A 19227-nucleotide genomic window follows, 5' to 3' on the forward strand; every position below is an offset into this window, starting at 1 on the left:
AATGCAATTGTCTGTTGTTTGCAACTTAATACTGGAAGGGGTGCGGATGCTAACCCGAAGGTGGACTTTTTAGGCATAGATGCATGCTGGATAGCGGTCTATGTTCTTTGTCGTAATGCCCTAAGTAAATCTCATATTAGTCATCATGATATGTATGTGCATTGTTATGCTCTCTCTATTTGTCAATTGCCCAACTATAATTTGTTCACCCAACATGCTATTTATCTTATTGGAGAGACACCACTAGTGAACTGTGGACCCCGGTCCATTCTTTTACATCTGAAATACAACCTACTGCAATCATTGTTCTCTACTGTTCTTTGCAAACAAACATCATTCTCCACACCATACGTTTAATCCTTTGTTTACAGCAAGCCGGTGAGATTGACAACCTCACTATTAAGTTGGGGCAAAGTATTTTGATTGTGTTGTGTAGGTTCCACGTTGGCGCCGGAATCCCTGGTGTTGCGCCGCACTACACTCCTTCACCAACAACCTTCACGTGGCCTTCATCTCCTACTGGTTCGATAACCTTGGTTTCTTACTGAGGGAAAACTTGCTGCTGTACGCATCACACCTTCCTATTGGGGTTCCCAACGGACGTGTGCTTCACGCATTATCAGACCCATCCAAACAAAATATACCATCATAAAATACCTTGAAAGTTTGCGCGCTAGATAGGGGTTCCATGTTTTGGACCGAGGATCGGGATGACCAATGAAGGACGGATGAGTTCATCATCGGCGTGGATGAAGTCATTGAAATCTCAACCCCTTATGTTGTCACCACACAGTGGTTGGGGAAACTCACCCAACCACTGCTACCGCCCACCACTCGGGTATGGTAAAACACTCATTGAAGCCAGTGGTGGAGGGCCTGGTCTCGACCTCAACCTCGAATCGGTCCCTTTGAGCTCTGAGCAACACCTTTTTGTTGCGACGGAGAGCTCCATCAACCATCGCGAACGTGACACCAACCGCAAAAACAAGGAACATGGGACTAGATCGTGCAAAAGGGAGCTCTTCACCGAGAACATCATGCCGAATAGAGCGGGGGACTCCAAGAACAAGCTCCCCAAAACCAATACCATCGTTGGCCATGCGTCCCTGCGGCCTTCTTAGACAGGCGAATCTAAAAGGATGAGATGTCGCCTAGAGGAGGGTGAATATGCATTTTTAAAAACTATTACGGATTTGGCTTTTAGGAATACGAAATTAAACTAACGTTTATTTTACAAGCACAAAACCTAAATATGCTAGGCTCGACTAAGTGCAACAACAACAACTAAAGTTAAGCAAGATAGGCACAAGATATAAGAACACAAGTGATAGCAAGATATAAGTACTTCAAGCACGATAGCTATAACAAGGAAAGTAAACTCGGGTATAGAGATAACCGACGCACACAGAGATAAAGATGTATTCCCGTGTTCCCCTACACAAGGTGAGGACGTCACGTTGGAGATATGCGGGCTACCACGAAGGTCTCCCGAACGCCACAAAGGCTCACATTCTTCTCCAAGCCAATACCACGAAGGACAAATGCATTTGACTTATGTCTAGCTTTTCCTCCACTCCAGAGATGGCAAGCTCCACAAACACTTCACAATATCCACGAAGGAGAAGCCCGAGCCTCTTCACGATCTTCAACAAAGAGGTCATCGGAGCACCAGCCGCCAAACCAACTAGGAGGTCACCCCTCCAAGAGTAACAAGCTCACGGTCTCTCACTCAAACTAATCATATTGGAGAGCTCAACACTATGCAAGGATGCAAAGCAAGAATACCAAGAAAAGTTCTCGAATCCTTCTCTCTCAAATCCCACCAAATCAACAAATGCGATGGAGGAACTAGAGAGGAAGAACAATGGTGGAACCAATGCCTCGAAGATCTAGATCCCAAGAGTTTCACTCACTTGAATGGATTAGTGGAGGTTGTAGATCTAAATCTCCTCTTTCAAATCCCTCAAAAGATGCAAGAATCATAGGAGGGAAGGGAGAGGAAGCAAGCTCAAGAGTTCAACAATGGTGGTAAAAAACATGCTCAAAAACCTTAGAAACAATGGGGAAGAAGGCCCCTTTTACACCCCTTCAAGAAAAGTGACCGTTTGAGAAAAAAAAGGCAGGCCACCCGGCGCCGAGTCCGGCGGGACCGACCAGTATGCCGACCTACCCGCCACAGAGCCTGGCGGGCCGACTAGGGTGTCAGATGGTCCAGACCCCCCCCCCCCTAGAACGTCACCCGGCAGCTGCAACCGGCATGCTGACCTACCCAGTCCTGGACCCGGCAGGCCGACCTATACGCCGACCAACTTGGCACTGTACCCGGCGGTGCCAACCTATACAACACCGGATGTTGCTGGCAAAAAAAAAACCGCCCTTACGAAAAACGCGATAACTTTTGCACCCGAACTCCAATTTTGATGATCTTGGGCTTGTTAGAATCACGACAACAACCTCTACAACATTATTAATAGAAACATCATAGTAAAACCATGGAGTAAGAACAACAATGTGAAAGGTTTTACCTATCTATATAAGGCAAACCGGTAGAACCTCCAAATATGAAAACGCAATAAAAGATGCATACAAATTCCGTTTTCGATGAACTTGGGCTTGTTGTAAAGCTAGAAACAAGATAAAGAACGTAAAACAAAGAAACACAAAGAAGCAAAAAAATATAGGGATGAAAAGTATGCAAATAATTGACGATATGTAGCGACCTCACCTTTTAAGGTGCAGATCCCTGTGCTTATTTGTGCTAGTCCGTGGATCAATCGCTAGCGCACAGAGTACAAAATGTAATATCAAGAAACAAAGGTCTGTATTACATCGTTTGCTCTAGAATTTACACCATGGATTACAAGTTGCATAGCACAAGGCTAGCATATCATCAGAGTTTTACAACGAACAAACATATACAGCATGGAATCATCCGTCTTCATGTGCCACAGACGAGCATGTTGAGGATAGACTCGTAACCCTAATTACTGTAACTCCCTCGTCTATCAAAATACCTGCAACAGGTAAAGTTATAGCCAAAAACATTTGGTCAATACTTTGAATGTATTGGCAACATGACACTATAGTGGACTCGAATGACAACCTAACACTTAAGTGTACATATGGCTGGTGGAGTTCAGGCATATTTGCATAACGCAAGTTTTCTCCTATCCTTTGTAAAACATTTTCTATCATTACTAAAGATCTAGATTTCGTTGGTAAACCCCGAGAAATCCTGAAAACCACCGGTAACCCGGGTGAATCCTTCATGAACTTGGAAACCATCGGTAAACCCCGATGAATCCTGGAAACCACGGGTAAACCCCGGTGAATCCTTCATGATCACCAATCATGTTGCATCAAATTTTTAGTTAAGAAATTGGGAAGATGAGACTTTCGAACATGTGCCTTGTCAGTTCGCTCAAATTGTCCGTAACCGGGGATGCGGCTAAGTACTTAGATTTACACTATGTAGAGGTTGTACATATTTACCCACATGAACTAGTCTGTTCTTCTTCCATGATGCACATTTTTCTCAAATGGACAGATGTCGACTAGGACGATACTTTTCTGAAGTGATCCCCCAGACCTTTCTCTATGGAACCGTACGAACCTACCAACACTACATCATTTCTCACGTAGGATCCAGGTTCACCCAACAAACTCGGTCAAGCCAAAGCCCATAATAGCATGTGGCTGTACGGAAAGCTAATGAGCAAGGTTGTCTATTATCTCTTTGTTCCTGAGTGGCCGTCCACAAGTGCGATACACCTGGAGGTTCAGAGGTTCGACGACATGACCCCAGGGAACCACTCAACATAACCCATGCAATGCCACTTTCCACCCAGGTAGTTCATTGAATTTAGTTGTTTTTCCATAACCACTACTAAAACAATTTTATAGCATAGCTAAGCATCAACTAAATTCAATGGAGACAAAAATATAGTCAGGTGGAAGTAGCTAACTACCGGGATTACAAAAGAAAAGCATATACCCAAGACATACTACTCCCTCCGATCCCAATTGATTGACTCCACTTTATCTAGATCCGGATGTATGTAGATGCTTTTGTGAACTAGATACATCCATATCTAGACAAAGTGAAGTCAATTAATTTGGATCGGAGGGAGTACAAAAATTTCTACGGTGCATAGATAAAAACTGGGACAGTTGTGAATGGTGTGTCACTTACCTTTTTGGTAGTCAAAGAGGGTTGATGGTACTCCAGGTACGGCGCTAGACAATCTTGTTGGCAGTTGTGGAAGCGGTTGGGAAACCCCAAGAGGAAGGTGTGCTGAGCACATCAGCAAGTTTTCCCTCAGTAAAAAACCAAGGTTTAATTGGCTAGTAGGAGAAAGGAGTGAATTCTGAAGGTGTTGCTGGCTGACTCTTGGCAGGGCGCACTACCGGCGTCAGCAACAACGTGGAACCTGCACACAACACAATCGCAATACTTTGCCCCAACTCACAGTGAGGTTGTCAATCTCACTAGTTTTGCTGAAGCAAAGGATTAAATGTATCGAGTAGAAGGAGATGCTTGCAGTAATTAAAGAGAACAGAGCTTGCAGAAAGTAAACAGAGCATGATGATTGTATCAGTGTAAAAGAAAAAGGACCGGGTTCCACAGTTCACTAGTGGTGTCTCTCCATAAAGATAAATAGCATGTTGGGTGAACAAATTACAGCTGAGAAATTAACAGAATAGAGATCATACATAGCAAGACGATTACTATGAGATTCGTTTGGGCATTACAACATAATACATAGACCGTAATCCAACTGCGTCTATGACTAATAATCCACCTTCCAGTTAGGTCCGCACCCCTTTCAGTATTAAGTTGCAAGCAACAGATAATTGCATTAAGCATTGTGTGTAAAGTATACAATAGAATTACCCTCGGATAAAACATTGTTTTTTCTCCCTAGTAGCAACAACACATCTACAATCTTAGAAGTTATTGGCACTCTTCCAGAAAACTAGAGGCATGAACCCACTATCGAGCATAAATACTCCCTTTTGGAGTCACAAGTATCCACTTGGCCAGGGTATCTACTAGCAACGGAGAGCATGCAAGATCACAAATAACATATGACATCAATATCAACCATACTATTAAATATTCATCAGATCCCATCAAACACAATATGTAGTATTACATAAAGATGATCTTGATCATGATATGCAGCTCACAAGATCTAAACATGAGGCACAAATTGGAGAAGACAACCATCTAGCTACTGCTATGGACCCATAGTCCAGGGATGAACTACTCACGCATCACTTCGGAGGCGGGCATGGCGATGTAGATGCCTCCAGCGATGATTTCCCCCTCCGGAAGGGTGTCGAGAAGGACTTCAGAACCCTCCCGAGATGGGTTCTGCAATGGTAGCCGCGGCGAAACTTTTCGTGGATGGAGACTCGGGTCTCTGGGATTTTTCCGAGATCGTGAATAAATAGGCGGAAGGGCGAGGTCGGTGGACGCCAGGGGGCCCACACCACCCCTTGGCGCGACCAAGGTGGGCCACGCCAAGGGCTGGCGTGGCCGCCCTGCTGCGCCTCTTCATCCCCCCTTTAGTCTTCGGCATCGTTACGGTAAAATATTGATGACGGCTTTTGTTTCGTCTAATTCCGAGAATATTTCCTGTACAACTTTTCCGAAACCAAAAACAACAGAAAACAAGGAATTGGCATTGTGGCATGTTGTCAATAGGTTAGTGCCAGAAAATGTATAGAAGTGTAACGAAGTGCAAGTAAAACAAGTAGAATTGGTGTAAAACAAGCATGGAGCATAAAAATTTATAGATACGTTTGCGACGTATCAAGCATCCCCAAGCTTAACTCCTGCTCGTCCTCGAGTAGGTAAGTGATAACAAAAAATAATTTGTGTGTTGACATGCAACTATCACAATCTTGATCAAGCTTTTGTAAAGCATTGTAAAGAGGGATCAAAGTACTATAAACATAGGCATGATAGATATAATTCTAACAATAGGACTTAACAATTATGTTATAACATGAGAAGTAACTCAAACAAAAGATCATGAATAATTATGCAATGAAAGCAACTGTTTGTTTATGAGCATATAGAAAACATAGCAAAGTGGTATTCATATTATCCTTTATGGAATAGCAAAACATAAATTCTAGGGCACCTTTAAAGTTTAGAGGGTGATTAGATACAAGTAATTTAAGAACAAGCAATAGCATAATCATGAATCAATCAATAAATCTTGGGACTATGCACATTATACTCAGAATGACAACTATGCTCTCTTAGTGGTGCATAAAGCAAGAAGATGAAGACTCAACATAAAAGGAAAAGAAATGTCATTCGAAGAAGGAAGTAAGGATCAACAATTTTTATAAAGCCTTCAAAAAGGTATGATACTTATTAGCTTTGAGCTCTCATTACCCCTATCATAGGCATCTTGAATGGTTAAAGTTAATGTGAGTGCACAAGTGAGTCATATGCTTGACAAATCATAAGCTGAAAATATCATGCCCCTTGAATACGAGTACCTACACCTCATGCTACTCAACATAGGTCCCAAATAAGTTTTTGTCATTGTAAGTATACATGTATCATAAAGAAAGCAGCAGGAGTACCTTTTGTCCCATGATATGGAAGTACTCTTTCAAATAAGTGCAATGTTGAAAGCGTGCCTCATGAAAGCATGGTTGTGCTAAATGCCAACTTACAATTTGTGAGCATATAATCAATATAAGTATAAACCTTTTGCTTGCAAACATGGGAGAAAGATGTACAAAACTTTGTGGCTACACAGACACTCCTAATGACCAATTCATTGCTAGGTCTATCACAACACCTGAAATAACTCCTGAAAGCTTTGAAATAAGTCATGTTCTATTAAACCTCATAGCTAAAAAACAATTGGGGAAGTGCTAGTGAGGATACCTCCATGCACTTGCATGACTTCTGTAAAATTTGTGACATGCAAATATTTTAAAATGTGGAAAATGACATTGTCAAACTGAAATTATTCCCATTTTCAATTAGAGGCAAATCTAATGAATGGTTATTATCACTACCTACTGCTAGCATAAATTCTTGGGATGACCTCAAAGAAGCTTTTATAAACAAAGATTATCCACATGTTAAAATCCTACAAAACAGAAATATTATCCTATCATTTAGGCAAAATGACAATGGACATGTAGCAACATCTTGGGAAAGAATTAAAAAATTCTTAGAACTTGCCCATCACATGGAGTAAATGAATCGACAATCCTACACTCTTTTTACAATGGGTTAAACTCTATGTCAAGAAGCGTGATAGACTCTGATGTAGGGGTGCTTTTATGAGTAAAATTGTACCTGAAGCCAAAACCATCCTAGAAAACATGCTACACAACCATAGTCAATGGCAGACTGAAAGAGCAACAGACCCATCTAGGAAAGTAAACTCTATTGAAGAAGTAGATCTTGTATCCAATAAAATAGATGCAATATTTGCCTACATATCAAAACAAAACATTGGTAATGGTCCCCTATAAGAACTAGTTGAAAAAACACCAATGAAAGTGTAGACGTCAACTACATAAGCAATTTTGGTAACAATGGATATGGAAACAACTACAATAACTCATATGGTGATACCTACAACAACTCATATGGCAGGCCACGATATATTCTTAACAAATACACTAGTGGTAATAATAACTACAGTGATTTAGAAAAAAACAATTAGATCTTTTACATCAACACAAAATGAACTAAATAAAGAAATTCATAGCTAATTTTGAAAGACAAGATGCTTTAAATGTAAAAGTGGACCTTCTAACACAAGAAGTTATGTCTTCTAAAAACTTCATCCAAGCCCAAAAGAACCACGAGGAAACTATTAAATATATGCAAGAAGTAATAAACAAGTCTTGGAAGACCCTTAATATGGTGGAAGAAAAGGAAACCACTATGCTTGAAACATCAATGATCACAAATGATAAACAAATATAAGAGCTTAAATGCTAAGTGAAACAAAAGAACCTCTACTTGACCTTGATAAATGCAGGTTGTATGGATTTATCAATATCCTACAAAAGTTTTCTAATGACCCATCCATTAATGTTCATCAAGGAGGTTTTGGCTCCTAGATAGCAAACTATGTAATCAAGGAAAAGATAGAAATATATAATACTGAAGCCATGATACCACCAAAGTTTGGATGTTTGACTCGCCAAAATATTAATCACTATTGGCAAAGATACCCATCATGCTATTTTAGATCTTGGATCTGGTGTCGCTGTTTTATCAAAATAATTATATGATTTACTAGAACTCAAAACTATGGAAAAAAATGTTCAATAGATTTTTTGCTTGATAATGACTTAACCACGCATGCTTGAGGAAAAGTAAATGATATAATTACATATGCTGGAAGTGCTAAGCAGCGTAAATTAAAGGTTTTTTTCTAGTTACTTTTTTAAACGAGGCAAGACTTGCCATTTTCTAGTTACATTTAGATTAACCAGAGGAAACAAGGATTGGTGTTGAGACACCATCTTTCTTTACTGTATCACTGTGCCATGTTGAATGGACAGAAAAGGTTCCAGTGGAACAAGTTGCATGATTCAACAAATGGCAAGTGGAGCTCTTTGATTCCTTCGTAAGTAAATCTAATTGTAAACTCAGCGGTCCTATTTTTATATTTTTGCGATAACAGTCTCCTTTCCAAGATTCAACTATGATATCCTGACAACTCTAAAGATTAATCTCCTCGGTTGTTTACTTCCATTTGAGCCATTTGGTTCAGCTGTACATTTTACAATAAAAATAAGGTAAGATCCGAATGCAATGTGCCAACGAGATGGTCATGCCAGCCGTAGGTGCTTAGTAGCACAAGTTGACGCAAGCATGATTTCTCAAATACTGACACCTCAAAGTTTATAACTGATCGTCTAATTAAGCTGAAAAGGCACTTAATCATAGTATTTGCATGTGGTTGTAGTCTGGCCGGGTAACTGATCCAAGTTGCCTAGTGGAGTAATTTGTTGATGCTGGCAATCCAGTGGTGTACTAGACATGCTAAAAAGGCCTAGAAAAAACGAGGGTGTACGACGATGCCGAACTTTCAGGTTGTATTGCTGATCAAGTTGGCCATGTTCGTCTATAAATGTAGTCAACTGCATTCCTATGTAGTGATTAGGCCATGTGGTTTTGGTTTATAAGCAATATAAAATTACAATAAGCCACTAAATCTAGGGAAAATATTTGCATCGCAATCTTATATGCAGCCAAGTTGCTCCTGGCAGCAATGTTAGCCAGCCGAAAGGTGCCATCAAAGCTTATACTTCCAGTATGTCTTATGTTTAACAGCGAGCAAAAATTAAGACGATGACACAGTTCCTAATTACCACATGATTTAGTTTCTACAACATCGGTCTGAAACTCTGGATACGAAGATGATGCAACTTATAGCAGTCGAAATCACAATGACACCTGAATGAAAAGACTATGAAATGCACCAGGATGTAAGCATGCAGATGAAAATTTTACAAGGTTAGGTGCCCTGTACTCCTCAATACCGAATGAATGAAAAGAACACCGGGTTCTTGAAAGTATAATATGACATGCACCAAAAGTGTAAGCATGGAGATGAAAATATTTACAAGGTCAGGTACCCACTCCCATACATCAATTTTGTTGTCTCGCCTGACATGGCACCTGCATCAGATTTGCTGGCTTTTTCATGTGGATCAAACCACATTTTATTCCAAGTTGCGCGACAAAGTGCTATTTAATCTAGTAGGTTAACGCCTTAACCTCGTTAATGGGGCCAAGACAAAACAACTAGTCATTTGTCCTCTTCCTTTGCTCTCCTCAGGTTTGGACTTTCCAGCCAGTTGGTCCGGAACAGTTGTCTTGTGTTTGCACTTTGATTTGAAGTCTCATTCTTGGGATTTGCATTGCTTGTGTAATCCAAAAGCTTGCAGTTTCAGTATAAAGAATACATCGCCAATATCGCATGGATCTGCTAAACAATTGCAGAAAAGGGATACGGTGTTGGTATGCACACTAGTGGAGTTCATAGAATTGTACTCAACAACTAGGTACACACATCCTTCCAGAACTGTCGCCATCGCTTCAACCTACTCTGCACAAGGTCTATCAGCAGACGAGCACATCCTTCCAGAACTGCGCACACGTACGGGTTCAGTAGAACCACCAATCCATGCATGTAAGAACTGCCTTGACTTGGTTCCAACTTGCAAGCTGCCGTACTTTCGAGTGAAACAGACTTCGTCAGGCGACCATGCACGCACACTTTCTGTCTCTGTGTCACTGTCATCGAACCTACTGAATCTTCAGACAGGTCTTGTTGAGGTATGCGATAGGGTTGTTTAGAACCTGGTCTCGGATCACAAATCCTGGAGTGGAATAAAGATAGCAGGAGATCGTCGGAGATCGCAGCTGTGATGTCAACACAAGAGTAGGCACTGCACTGGAGAGAAAAGGCGTTGAAAACAAAATGAAACGCGCGTACGGTGTGTGCGGAAGCCAAACGTGCAAGTACCCTGACCTTATCTTCGGATGCATGGGGCACGTGTACGCCTTCTTCTGAGCAGCAATAGCCGGAAGTTCACACCGCTATATATATGCTTGTATGTAAGCACGACAGGAAAGTCAAGAAGAGAGCAGCCGAGAAGAGAACAGAACCTAGAGCAGGTATGTCTTCGCCAGAAGTTCTACTTCTCTAAGCTTGGTGTTCCCATGTGCTTATCATTGTCTTGCTCTTCGTGTGTGTACAGTGATGGAGCAACCAAACCAATGGCTAACGCCGACGGTAAGAACATGAACCAATGTCCCCTTTTGGCCTCTGAAAGTTCAGATGATTCGAGCTGACTGTATCATTCTCGCAATGCCATGTCAGGAACAAGAGGAGCTTGATTACATGTACCAGCAGCAAGAAGGGGGGCACGCACCCGGCCTGGAGCAGCAGTTCGCAGAGCCACCGTTACCCGACCATCAGGAGCAGTACTACACGCCTCCAATGGCAGCCCCGTCGTTTCATCCATCACGCAGCTCCAATTTCCCGACCTTTGGGGGCTCGTCATCATTGCCCAACCTGCCGTTCGGAGCGGCAACGGTGAAGAACGAGCAGGGGCAGCCGTCGCCGCCACCGCAGTCGTCGAACTTCCTCTCCTTCGGCGCCGGCCAGGCTAGCACGTTGAACTTCTCCGGTGGTGCCTGGCAGCCGGACGGCATCGAATTGACGATGCAGGTGCAAGAGCCGGAGAGGCGGAGCAGGGCGCCGGGGAACGCCCAGGAACACGTCATCGCCGAGCGCAAGCGGCGGGAGAAGCTGCAGCAGCAGTTCGTGTCCTTGGCCACCATCGTCCCTGGCCTCAAGAAGGTCCGTGATGAGACAACATGGCTGCATTTTTATGTGATCATAGACCAGGTGCCGACTAACCATCTCCCGGTTTTTGCAGACAGACAAGATCTCTCTGCTGGGGGGCACCATCGAGTACGTGAAGCAGCTGGAGGAGAAGGTGAAGGCCCTGGAGGAGCAGGGCGCGCGGAGGTCGTCAGAGTCAACCGTCTTCGAGAGCAAATGCTCCATATCCGCCGCCGACAGTGACGCGGCAGGCCCCAGCGGGAGTGGCACCGGTGACAGCGATGGTGAGTACTCGAGCCTGGCTGTCGAGGCCAGCATCCGGGGGGACACGGTGCTGCTGAAAATCTGCTGCAAAGAGAGGAGAGGTGTGCTGGTGATGGTCCTGTCCCAGCTCGAGAACCAGGGCCTCTCCATCATAAACACCAACGTTGTGCCCTTCACCGACTCGTGCCTCAACATCACCATTACGGCGAAGGCAAGACCTCTCTTATCTGGCTTTACATTGTGCTAGCAAGGCTAAAAAGGGATAAACCACGTCTATAATGTATGATCGGAGGATTGACATGTTCCAGTTTTGTGCAGATCGAAGAGGGTTTTCCATCTGCGGGTGAGCTCGTGAAGAACCTGACCATGGCTCTCAGAAGTTTCAACTGACAGTAGAATGGAAACGATTGTACAAATGACAAAATGATTGATTAGGTCTTTCCCCTTCTCTTATACCATGAACAAGACTTTCTGCATTCTAGTGAAAACTAAATTAACTTTTTGGATTTGGTCACATGTATCGATTTCTGTTAGTGGTGCGTGTGCAGTCTGTACCATTTCAGGGCATGTACAAAGGAAGCAGTCACATGTAGTCGCTTCAGTACAACCAGCTCAGCATAAGCATGCAAGGCCACCGCTCGGTTTCCTTCTGCCCAACGCACTGGTTGCTTCCTGATGTAAGCATACTGCATACGCTGGCCCAGGGCCATCCAATCTCCTTCCTGGGTTTTACTTTTCTCCTTGTGCTTTTCCCATCTCCTCATTCTTTTCTCCTTTCTTTACTTGAGGATCATGCCTCCTCTGCAAGCAGCTACTGACACAACCGAACCACAATTCAGCCTACACCGTGGCATCCGATCCTAGTTGGACCCGTGGGGAAGCAAGTTAGGGCATATGGTTGGCCATGCCCTCAGGCCACTACCAATTAATGTGACTAACCAGGTTACTCCTCTGATTCCATGTTCGTACTCTACTCTAGCAGGTCTAACGAAGCAAAACTTCTGAAAGGGCCACAGTTTAAATATTAAAGCATTTGAATAGCTTTGATAAAAAACCAAAATAGAAATTGAACCCATGATATGAACAAGGTGCACACACACTTCCCCACATCTCGAAGGGTTCAAAGCAAAGTGCACACACACTTCACAAACATAGTTTGAAGCCTTCATAAACATTCCACTAAGAGTTCAAATACAGATAAACAAAAAAGAGACCATTGTTCCCTGATGAAACTCTTGAGCTACACCTTCAGACCTCCTCATTTGATCCATCCGCCATGTTCAAGACTTGTAGTTGCTACGAAATCAAAATGTTAATCCTGCACAAGATTCCAGGTTGTAAAATTGAGCATGTTAGTTCAGCGATGGTTGAGAGTTGAGACAGTAAAACATTTTTTTTCTGAAGTATACTACAGTTCCCAAAACACATTGAAGCGTAAATCCCTTTGCAATACGTAAAAAAATCGATCTAGACTTGCTTCTTTTGCTTTCAGAAGAAGTCCTTACAAGCATTTAATAGTCCAAACTCAGTCTGACCGCAACCTAAAGAAAAGTACTTAACAAAAATGGAGGTTGTCAACTGTACTAATAAAAAAGCAGGATCTATTTACGAATATGAAGTGAAAATGTAATAACTCAAACATATTCAGACATGCAGTGACTAGTGAGTGGTATAGAGCTGAAGACTATTGCTCGATAACATCGTTTGCAACTGAAGGGAATAAAACAGAAGGCACTACTAGCACTCGACTTAGTATTAATGGGTATCCTTTAGAAATGAATATGCCAAACAAAAACACAAGCAAGCATTTGTTGAAAGCTATAAAACTGTAGACAGTGCAGTTTACTCGTATCCCAAAATAACAATGTCCTATTCATTCTCATCTTCAGAATATAAAAACTGGAAATTTTATCTGATGACCCAAAATGGAAAACACTATGATACCTTGTCTGCATTTCATGAAACACCTTCAACTTGAAGGCATGCCTTGTCGCGTATTAAAGAAGTTGGCCAGGGCATAATGTAGGGATGTATATGACCATCAGATCTCCTCTGAAAGAGTATGTCAAAGACCGATGTCTCGAGGTCTAAAGAAAAGAACCAGCAAGGAACCATGCCATCCCGAAAGGTCTCAAAGGTAGAGAAGTAGACAAATCCATCGACAACAGCCACAACCTTGAGTCTAGCATGTTCCTCCAGTGTACCCCCAGTCTGCTCAACAATATTCTGTAACCCAATCGCGTGGGTATTCACCCATTTCTCGATTCCGTCATCATCAGAAGTTTTCCGGAGCCAAATATGGAGTTCGAATCCAATCGTAACAACGATACAGAGCCCCCCATCCTTGGTCTTGCCAACCATAAACATGTGAGTTTGTCCTTCCAAGTCGGGCGGCAGATCCACCTTGGAGAACTGCAGTGTGGTGGTGTTGAGCACGAGCATGGCGGCTTCTCCCGCGTATATCCAGTAGACGAACCCATTCACCATCTCACCAACGGTAAGCCAGTGTTGGTCGGCAGGCTGCGGTGTGGTCAGAGCTTCGAACCAGGGGAACACCTGCCAGGCCCCGGTATCCGAGCAGAAGGCCGCAGCGCGCACCCGCGACTCGTCGTAACAGGCAAAGATTACGTGGAACACGCCGTCGTCCTCTTCAGGGGAGATGATGTGGTAATCAAGGAAGTCGTAGAAGCCGCGGAAGCCATCGTAGAAGTCGGCCGGGGGCCGGGGTATGAGATCCAGGGCCTGCGTGAGGGGGTTGTAGGCGGCGACCTGCCCTGTGGTGCAGTTGCCGAGGATCAGGTAGCCGTCGTGGCAGTCGCTTATGACCCAGCCGGGGCTGTGGTCGTCGTCGTCCGGGAGGCCCGTGAGGAAGAAGTCGGCGCGGCGGACGGCGGCCCTCAGGTCCGGGTCGGAGCGGCGGCGGAGGGGGGCGAAGGCGGGGATGCCTGCGCCGTCGGGGTCGAAGTACAGGCCGAGGAGCGGGGGCGGGTGGAGCGCGCGGAAGCGGCGGCGGAAGGCGGGGGACGAGCGGACGGCGTGGAGGAAGGTGCGGCAGGCGAAAGCGGCGCGGACGAGGCTCGGTAGGGAGGGGAGGAGGAGGAGTATCTCGAGGAGGAGGTCTTCGCCGAGATCGAATAAGGTGGTAGGAGCGGGTTCCGCCGGCGGCGGCGGCGGCGGCGGCGGCGGCGGTTCTTGCCGGGAGACCATGCTAGGCGACGGAATCCAACCCAAGGTAGGCAAACCCTATTTACCGGTTTGTGTGTGTTGTAGTTAGTTGCCGCTCACACCACTTCCCGAACCTGGCTGACGGGCCGTGCTTTCGGCCGGCACGCTGGAAGCACGCGAGGCTGGCCCGTGCTAAGCCCACCAGGATACGTGGCTTAACGGGCCCGTGCTGGCGCATGGCAGCTTTCACGTTAGGGCTGTGCTTGGGCCGCACGCAGGCGAGCCTGGCACGGCACGGGATGAACACAAACCAGTCTCATAGTGATACCATATCCATATCCCCATCGCGCTGCCATCCTCAACATTAAGTCAGTGGGTTTGAGGAAAGCTACTTAGGCATCTCAGTATGACAATATCGGAAGGTTAAACGAAAAATGGTAAATTCCAGTCCATTAGGAACAGATACAAAGAAATACACTGAATGGATGGAAACATATGGGTCTAGTGGAGCCAAAGAAAGCAAAATCCAATGTGTATTACATTACATCAAGTAATTAACCAACCTAGAGGTGACGAAAAACTCTGAGATCTTATTTGGAAAGCAAAGGTACTACCCAAAGTCAAAAAAAAAATCGCCTGGAGGTTTGCTTCAAATGGTCTAGCGGTCTAGGAAAATAGAAGCAGGAGAATTAAGAATTACGTTGAGTGGGTTCTAAACGTTCTAGATAGAGAGACCAAAGATATCAGATGCATACTGTTGTTTATTTGGTGGAGGCCTAACGCTTACGAAACAACTCAATCTTTGGTGATGGAAAGGCATCGATTTAGCATTCAGTCAATTTCATAATCGATTACCACAACATTACCAAGCTGATCAATTATGGGGTCATAGAGGTAGATGAAAAAGGTAAAGGAAAGCTAGAGGTTTGCCCCCAGTCGAGTCACACCTCTAATTCTAGTTCAAGTCGGATCCAAAGGGACTAAACCACAACATGGTTGGGTGAAGATTAACACGGATGCATCCTTTACCCCATCGGACAGCAAGGGACACTTGGAGTAATCATGCCTGACTGTAATGGTAGCATTATCAATATAGCCTAGTCTCTAATCCAAGAACACGCACGAGAATTGTCTGTCTTCTTCATTAAGGTAGAGAGAAAGTCAATTACAAGAACTCAAGAACTCGCAGAGAGCACCGATCACAGGCGAAACGGGCTCTCCTCCACACTAGCACCCCCTACAAAAAGGAATTACTCTATCTGAAGCTAATGCTATTGCAGTTCTCGAAGGATTGCGACCTGGTGCTACCATTGATGCCCCCCAACAGTTGTAGAATCTGAATGCCAGCACGTCATCGACACCCTCAACCTTGAAAGGACACGGATGTCGCCTAGAGGGGGGGGTAAATAGGCGATTTAAAACTTTTACGAGATGGGCTTAACAAATGCGGAATAAAACTAGCGTTTACTTTGTCAAGCCCAAAGCCTATATACTATTGTTCACCTATGTGCACCAACAACTTATTCTAAGCAATGCAAGCAAGTATGTGATAGCAAGATATATATAACTTCAAGCACGATGGCTATCACAAGGTAAAGTGCATAAGTAAAGAGCTCGGGTATAGAGATAACCGAGGCACGCGGGAGACGATGATTTATCCCGGAGTTCACACTCTTGCGAGTGCTAATCTCCGGTGGAGAGGTGCGGTTGCTTAGTGCTCCCGAACGCCACAAGAGGCTCACCTTGAGGTGTGGTTGCTCGATGCACACCAACGCCACAAAGGCCTCACCCCAAGATGCGGTACTCACACCACACACCGAACGCCACGAAGGCGCCTCACCTAAATCTCCGGTGACCCTCGCCACAAAGGCCTAGGTCACGGTTCCACTAAGGGATTTCCTTCGAGGCGGAAACCGGGCCTTACACAAAGATTGGGGCACACATCCACAACTTAATTGGAGGCTCCCAACAAATCGCCACAAAGGCCTAGAATCCGTCTAGGGTTCCAAGAACCCAAGAGTAACAACCTACTTGCTTTCACCACCACGAATCACCGTGGAGAACTCAAACCGATGCACCAAATGCAATGGCAAGAACACCACAAAGATGCTCAAGACCTTCTCTCTCAAATTCCAACAAAGCTACAAAAGCTATTGGGGGAATAAGAGAGGAAGAACAAAGGAATTCACAAAGAACACCAAGATCAAGATCTAGAGAGTTCCACTCACAAAGAGATGGATTTGATTGGTAGAAATGTAGATCTAGATCTCCTATTCCTTTTCCCTCAAATGGATTCAAGAATCATTGGAGGAGTAGAGGGATGTGGAAAGCTCTCAAGGTCAGCAATGGTGGAGAGCCAAAGGAGGAAGAAGAAGTGGGGAGAAAGAGGAGGAAGAAGGCCTTAAATAGGGGCCTCAGATTTACGCCCGTTGGGGCAAAAATCGCGACAGCCGGCGGTGCCGGCCTTGTGCCACCGGCGATGCCGGGTGGCCGGCAGTGCTGGCCATTTTCCACCGGCAGTGCCGGGGTGGCCGGCAGTGCAGGCCTTGCGCCACCGGCAGTGCCGGGGTGCTCCCGGCGGCAGTTCCGGCGGCAGTTCCGGCCCCCCAGTTTTTTTGCCCAAACACCCGATACGAAAACTTTAAGAACTTTTGCATCCGGACTCCGATTTTGATGATCTTGGGCTCGTTTCGAAGCTAGTAACAAGCTCTACAAGATCATGCAGGGAACCATCATAGTCCAGTAAGGTAGGATAGAAATAAAAGACGAAAGGTTTGACCTGTCTAAAAAAGACATACCGGTAAAACCTCCAACCTCGAAAATGCAACAAGTTGAGTTAGGAAACTCGGATTTAGGTGAAACCAATTTTGTTGTAAAGGGTATGACAAGAGCTACCCAACAAAGAGTGAAAAGCTTAAGAACAAGTGGGGTAGGTTTTTCTATGTATTTTAGAGTGAAACCTCTCAATACGAGAAACCGAGAAAAACTCCAATATCGAAAACGCAACAAGTGATTCATGCGGAATCCGTTTTCGATGAACTAGAGCTTGCTATGGAAGTAACCACAAGCTCTACATCACCATATGGATAAGATCCAAATAACAACCAAGAAAGATGATGATGAACCAAACTCGAAAACGCAACAAGTGATCTATACGAAATCCGTTTTCGATGAACTAGAGCTTGTCATGAGAATAAGCACAAGCTCTAAAACATCACATGGATAAGATCCAAATAACAACCAAGAAAGATGATGCAAGGATGCAAAGGTTTGAGCTCTCTCCGAATGATACGATCGAGTTACTCACTCGAGAGCCCTCTTGATAGTACGGCAACTAAACTATAAACCGGTCTCCAACTACACTATGAGACCGGTGAGAAAGAAACCCTATCAAGAGCAAACCTTAAACTTGCGCATTCCACTTGAGCTCGATGATGACGATCTTGACCGCAACAAGATGGAACGCCTTTCTTGCTTGTGCTTTCTAGATGAAGTCTTGTAGATTGCTCCCCCATAAACCACCATGGGAGAGCTTCTTCTTCGGCGCAACTTCACATATCCATGATCACCATATGGATGACAAGAGTCAATCAAAGGATCTCTTCGAGATGGCTCATCTTGAACTAGCACTTCATTTCTCCATGGCAAGCTTCAAGCTTATGATCTCTTCGAGTTGGCTCATCTTGAACTTGCACTTCAATTCTTCATCATGTTGATGTCTTGAAGTAACTTGAGGGCACACTTCATCTTCATCTTCAAGACATACTTGACACTTGATATACTTCATCAATTTCTTCTTATTGCAACCTTGAAGCCAACATATGGTTCAAGAATTACCTATGGACAACTCCTACAAATATAACTCAATGCAAACATTAGTCCATAGGGATTGTCATTAATTACCAAAACCACACATGGGGGCTCCATGCACTTTCAATCTCCCCCATTTTGGTAATTGATGACAATCTCTTTGAGAGGGTTTATATAAGGAATTTAAGTAACAAATAAGTTGAATATATAGAGCAAACTCCCCCATAATATATGCATGTGTGAATGATCTTGACTTTCATTGCATATATTGGCATTCAAAGCCTAGTGGAGTTTCCTCTAAATATTCAACTATGCAAAGCAACAAGATGCAATGCAATAAAGGCACATGCTTAAGCACAAAGCAAAGACATAACCAAATTCCCTTAAACCCTCCAAACTTCTCCCCCATTGGCACCAATTGCCGAAATGGGTGAAAAATTTAGAAGGCCAATATAGTGAGAGTTCCTCCATAGCGTGTGCATTTCTCATAATTTGAGTGGAATCAAATGCACATATCCAATGACGAATATTCGGAAGGAATCACACTATAGATAGGATCAAAGATTGCAAAAAGATAACAAAGTCAAGAAGCTTCAATAAATGAAGCAAGCAACCAAATGAACCACAAAGA

General features: G+C 44.1%; 2 protein-coding genes across 2 annotated transcripts; one reads left to right on the forward strand and one right to left on the reverse strand.

Annotated features, from left to right (window-relative positions):
* Positions 1-10622: 10622 nt before the first annotated feature.
* Positions 10623-12011, forward strand: LOC127349071 (transcription factor bHLH18-like). Its single transcript, XM_051374867.2, has 5 exons — positions 10623-10684; positions 10768-10802; positions 10890-11372; positions 11452-11832; positions 11940-12011. Exons 2-5 carry the CDS (start codon positions 10770-10772, stop codon positions 12009-12011), a joined length of 969 nt encoding a protein of 322 aa, XP_051230827.1. The 5' UTR covers positions 10623-10684; positions 10768-10769.
* A 670-nt stretch (positions 12012-12681) lies between these two features.
* LOC127296307 (uncharacterized) lies at positions 12682-14871 on the reverse strand. Its single transcript, XM_051326347.2, has 2 exons — positions 13566-14871; positions 12682-12939 (listed from the first exon to the last, which is right to left on the reverse strand). Exon 1 carries the CDS (start codon positions 14826-14828, stop codon positions 13578-13580), a length of 1251 nt encoding a protein of 416 aa, XP_051182307.1. The 5' UTR covers positions 14829-14871; the 3' UTR covers positions 12682-12939; positions 13566-13577.
* Between the last annotated feature and the right edge of the window lie 4356 nt (positions 14872-19227).

Source organism: Lolium perenne, chromosome 4 (genome assembly GCF_019359855.2).
Source record: "Lolium perenne isolate Kyuss_39 chromosome 4, Kyuss_2.0, whole genome shotgun sequence".
Lineage (NCBI taxonomy): Eukaryota > Viridiplantae > Streptophyta > Magnoliopsida > Poales > Poaceae > Lolium > Lolium perenne.